The sequence below is a fragment of the Vigna unguiculata genome, chromosome 7, assembly GCF_037176805.1.
Source record: "Vigna unguiculata cultivar grain cowpea cultivar isolate G323 ecotype 2 chromosome 7, ASM3717680v1, whole genome shotgun sequence".
In the NCBI taxonomy this organism is placed as follows: domain Eukaryota; kingdom Viridiplantae; phylum Streptophyta; class Magnoliopsida; order Fabales; family Fabaceae; genus Vigna; species Vigna unguiculata.
In genome coordinates this window covers 39,406,890-39,412,450 of record NC_140798.1, presented here as the reverse complement: position 1 = coordinate 39,412,450, position 5,561 = coordinate 39,406,890, and the positions used below count along the sequence as shown (strand labels likewise).

Genomic DNA, 5,561 nt, shown 5'->3' with positions numbered 1-5,561 from the left:
AAATGGACCTAAAACATGGGTTTATGCTAACATCCCCTCAAATTCACAATGCTACAACTAAATAGATTAAGAGTTTTTTAAATAAAAAACGAAAGCATAAAGCTTGCTAGTTTACAACCACTACAATCAGAAATATCATTACTGTCCAAAGTACCCAAGACTTCAGTAGACCACTACAAAATTTAAATGAGATGAAACCAAATTTCATACTTTGAATAAAGTATTTCTCTTCCCACTTTGTCTTACCTGTGTTTTATTAATAGACTACAAATTAAATTATCCAAGTGATATGCTAGAAATTCACTTTACATTCTTTAATAACTTGGAATGAACCTCCTTTTTGTTGGGTCTTTCAAGAGATGATCACCAGGGAGATACAACACTAATGAGACATGACATCGCTCCACACATAAGGATTGACATCACTCTTAACCTAAAACCTTAGAGCAATGGGTTTATGAGTCTTCATCTTTACATGGTACGTAACCTTCTAATGTTTACTCAATGTGAGGCTTAGGCTCACACTAGGATTCCCAACAATCTCCCCCTCATGTGTTAGTTCCTTCACATTGGTACTTCCCCCTCGAGCTAACTATCGAGGACCCCTTACTTGTACCGTTGTTCATCTGACCAGGACACGCTTACCTCATCACCCACTATCAAGAAGACTTTCGATACAATGACTCCTCTAAGCTAGTCACTGCACCTGGTTATGATTCCATTATTAGGTCTTTCGAGAAAGAATCACTAAAGAGATACAACATTAATGAAACATGAGTCCATTCCACACATAAGGGATTGACAACACTTTGAACCAAAAATCTTAAGATAATAGAGTTTATGGATCTTATTCTTATATAATGCTTAACATTCTCATTTTACTCAATATAAAAGTTAGGCTCACTCTTAAATTCTCATCTCATTTAGTTCATTTATTAAATAAAGTATGAATGTACCTTTGGTTCTATCAGTATTTTTCTTACCGGCACTTCGTTATATTAATGTCCGGTTACACTTTGCAATAATATAATAAAAAATTTGGTTTTAAATTTCCTATTATAGCAGCTGCTCCATCAGAGATGTGGGATTTGGTTTCCAATTTATTTTCCAGACTTTTTGTGTGCAATTTATACAAAATAATTTTTTATGGCCTATTGACTTCATGGTCATTTGTAGATAGACTACTATTCAAATATTATACGTTTAATTTATACTATTATCAATATTACAGCTCAAACCAAACACATTTATGAAAAGTTTAGTCCAAAAGTATTTAAGTGTTGATAAGAATACAATTGTTGGCACTATTTGATGTTTACAACATAAACATTTAAAAGAAAATAATTAAATAAAAAATATTACATATATTATTTACTTGCTAAAAGAAAAAAATATATAAATTTAAAAATTAACGAAGACCTGAAATTAATAGTTAACAAGTAATGTTATTCACATGATGTTATAATTTTACACGATACATTAAGTTTAGGGATAGTGATGGGTCGGATAGATGCAAATAGTATTTATCCTCAACTCGACTTCCAACAAACAAAATTCACGTGTTATCCATTTTGTTATCTACGCGAGTACCCTTTTAAAAAAATATTTATGTACAAGTGAATATCCACGAATATTTAAAAAAAATAATTTATAAATTTTTAAAATAAAATTTAATTAAAACTACAAAAAATTATGAAATAAAATATAAATTAAATTAAATATAAAATAAAATAAAATAAAATTTATTTTTAATTAAATATAAATTAAATATTATTTTTATTTTTATTTTTGTCGAATAATAAATATCCATCGATACAAATAATATAATATCACATCCGACCAATTAATAAATTAATATTAAAACATCCGTTACAATTACCCAAAGATGATAAATATCCATAAATATTAACCAACCGCTGCAGACTTTATGAACTTTATCGGTGGATACTCACAAACACAAAAATATTTTTGTAATTCCTAATTAAGTTTTTAGGAGAATTAAATTTTTATCATTTAGAGAACGAAATTCTAAGGGTCATTGCATATGCACCCACCCCTTTGTTTTCTTGCAGCACCTCCATGGTCCCTAAAATACCAGCTATACCTTCAATGAAATAAATAAAAGTAGTTTTTCATTTTTCAATTTTAGCTCTCAACTGTGTAATTCGTAAATGTTTCGGATTACACAGTCTGAAACGATGTCGTTGAGGGAAGAAGGAAATCAAAGTGAAGGAGTATGAGTTGGTTACAAGGTCGGGTACAGAAGTTGGGAAAGAGAAGGGCAAAATTGTCACTTTATCATCAAGAAAATATGGTGTTCATGAACCCCAACCAATGGTCATTCTATGAATTGCCAAAATTATTGAATTTCCTAAGAGGACATCCAATAAATTTATTCAACCCTTTTCAGCAACAGAAAAAAAATTATACTAAATCCATTAACTACAACATGCAACTTTGATAAAGAAATTTGGTACAATTATACTATCAAATTATATAAAAGTGTTATAAACTGATTTTAATGTAAATATTAAAAAAAAGAGAAATTTTCTACGGTTTATTTTAAAAAATATAATTCTAAAATTAAAATCCATGAATATTATTATTATAAAAAAATTGAAATTAAAAAGTAGTAATAACTTGAGTTAACCTATCAACAAAATTCTAAACCCATCAAATTAGTTTTAATATATTCTTTAAAAAAATCATCGTTTCTTCATATTTTGATCACATATATTAAAGAAAATTAATCTAAATCACTTGAAGAAATAAATATTTTCTTGACTTAGATGAATTTTATCATTTCATAAACTTTTTAATACTACAAATAACTTAAAAAATCTTTATTTGACATGTTATAGTCAAATAATTAAAACACTCTATTATTCAAAAATGATTATATACATGATTATCGATTTACTTGAATTTGTTTCAAGTGATTATTTAATAAGGAATTACAATTATAACTACTAGTATAATTGACTCTTCACTCTTCTAGAAAAAAAATTGTACGTTTATATTGTCTAAACAAATTTGAATTATTCTTTTTTAGTACTTGGAGCTGTACAGGCAGGAGCCTTTCCTGTTATTTTTGGCTTGACATTAGAACACGTCGCTATTACCGGAGCTCCTTTGAATGTGAGATCAACATTAGATATCTCTACTCCCTCACAGGGTACACCACTACTACAAGCAAGAATAATTCCTTCTTTGGTTCCTGAAGTTCCCTTGATATCCTTGATGATAACTTTGCTTATCTTTATTTTCGATGGATTCTGAACCATCACAACAATAAGAGATAGGATAGATTAGGATTTTAAGTCATCTTGGTGCACGAAATATTTTGTTACTAAAATAATAATGGCAATGTGTGCATTAATAGATAATAAGGAACTAAATACCTGTTTGGAGCATTGGTTCCATGGACAATACTCTTGGTCTATGATGACAGGGTTCATAACATTATCCATGGTAATATCTTCAAATCTCATGTTAGTAACTGTAATTGTTCCTGGCTCATTAGGCCAAGTCTTAATCCTCACTCCATTGGTAGTTCCTTTCAAAGTGCAACCCTTAACTGTGATACCATCAACAGACTCTTCTTCCTTGTATTTGCCAAGACTTCCAATACTAATACCATGACCAGGTCCACATTTCACATTTTGGACAAGTACTTGTCTGCTACCATCACCTAGTGAGACACAATCATCTCCGGTGGCAATGTCTGTATTAAGAATATTCACACCAGTGGATCTTCCAATGTGGATGCCATCAGTATTGGCACTATCACCTGGAGTACTTACTTTAAATCCATCAAATGTGAAATTGTTGCAACCCAAAACATTTACGTGAAAGTGTTTGCTATCCTTGGTTGTAATTCCACGAATTATTGAATTATTGATGAAATTGAAACCCAAATTCTGTTGACATATGATAAAAGAATTAAAAAAAGTTAATGAACTATAATTTTGATAAATACACAAGTTGTTATATTTTATTTGAATTTTGACAAAAATATTTATTTACCATGCCAAGCAGTTTGCACTTAGTGTTTTTTGAACAATCATTTTGTTTCCAAGCATATGAACCTTGACCATCAATAACTCCTTTACCAGATATGGTTAAGGCGTTAACATAGCCAATCCGGAGCAATTGATCACCGCCAACATCCTCTGGCTTTGGAGGTGCTTTAATTGTACCATCAAGTTGAATTTCAATAGGAGCCTTGCAAGGACCTTTTACATCTACATGGGTCATTTGATATGTTCCACTTGGAATCACAATTTTGACAGCAGATGTGGATGCACATGCTTCAGCCCAAGCACTTGTAAGAGCCTTGTGAATATGAAAATATTACGTTATTGGAAATCATTGTAATAGTAACAAAAGAAATCTATGATTTACGATCAAATGTGTATTTTTTTTCATCAAGACAATATCATATATTTTTTGTTGAATATAAAAGAACATACCTTAGCTATATTTGTGTTTGGTTTTCCTCCAAATTTTGATATTTCAAGAGTCGCTGATTGAACTAAAACAAAATTAATTACAGAAGAAAAAGAGAAAAATAATATGATCATGGAGAACTTCATATTTTTATTTCTTGTTTTTTATTATTTCACAACTTTATTTATAGTGTCCTAGCAAGGCTTAAAGACCATTAATATTATAAGCAATTCTAATGCAAATTATCATCCACATGTGTATCTTCTTCTTTTAGTTGTTAGTATATTTTTAGGATTCCCTTATTTACTATTAACTTTACGTCACGATTTATGATCGTGTTTTCCGTAGAAGCAATCGTTGGTGAAAAACTAATTCAATTTAGGTAATTTTTTTATTTAGTTAAGTATTTTAAATCCAGGGCTTAGTTAAATGAATTCCTAATATTTTCTTTATTTTAGATAAAATTATTTCAAAACTTTAATAATATGGTTAAGTTTAAAATATGAATTTAATTATTTCATTTAACTTCAAATTAATAAATTCATTACTATAATTATTAATTTAAATTATATTACTATAAAACTTGAATCTTTTAAACAATATAATATTAAGAAAATGAAATATACGCATAAGTATATCAGTATAAAAAACCATATACTTATTATATATATATATATATATATATATATATATATATATATATATATATATATATATATATAAAATATGTAATGTATCATATTTAGAAATAACATTATAAATATAGTTAAAATATATTATATTCATTATTCTAAAACAACATACAAAATTAAAAATAAATTCAAATTAAATTTTTGATTATGTTATATATTAAAAAGTTATCGTATATAATATATATCTATAACACATATTTGGATAAATCTCACTATAGGAATTAACAGAATTGTTATTGTAGTTTGCTTATTTTGTAAATAATATCTCAAAATTGAGAAGGAAAAATGGTTAATCAAGCAATGACTGATAAGAAATAAAAAAACATTAACTATAATATAACTGGTTTGATTTTGGAGTTCAATGATTGTTGCGATATTTTATTTTGATGTCATAAGACCCATGACAATAAGAAATAACAC

The 5,561-nt window shown here is 28.1% G+C and overlaps 1 protein-coding gene across 1 annotated transcript; it reads right to left on the bottom strand.

The window, feature by feature from the left end:
- Positions 1 to 2,832: 2,832 nt before the first annotated feature.
- Positions 2,833 to 4,620, bottom strand: LOC114192634 (polygalacturonase-like). The gene is made up of 4 exons (XM_028082413.2): positions 4,473 to 4,620; positions 4,027 to 4,335; positions 3,402 to 3,920; positions 2,833 to 3,275 (listed from the first exon to the last, which is right to left on the bottom strand). The coding sequence occupies exons 1-4, from the start codon at positions 4,593 to 4,595 to the stop codon at positions 3,039 to 3,041; spliced, it is 1,188 nt and encodes a 395-aa protein (XP_027938214.2). The 5' UTR covers positions 4,596 to 4,620; the 3' UTR covers positions 2,833 to 3,038.
- Between the last annotated feature and the right edge of the window lie 941 nt (positions 4,621 to 5,561).

Coding starts and splice junctions, on each gene's coding strand:
- LOC114192634 (XM_028082413.2), bottom strand. CDS start 4,595: ATGAAGTTCTCCATGATCATATTATTTTTCTCTTTTTCTTCTGTAATT. Junction 4,336..4,472: donor CAAACACAAATATAGCTAAG/GTATGTTCTTTT, acceptor CATATTCACAAG/GCTCTTACAAGTGCTTGGGC. Junction 3,921..4,026: donor AGTGCAAACTGCTTGGCATG/GTAAATAAATAT, acceptor ATATGTCAACAG/AATTTGGGTTTCAATTTCAT.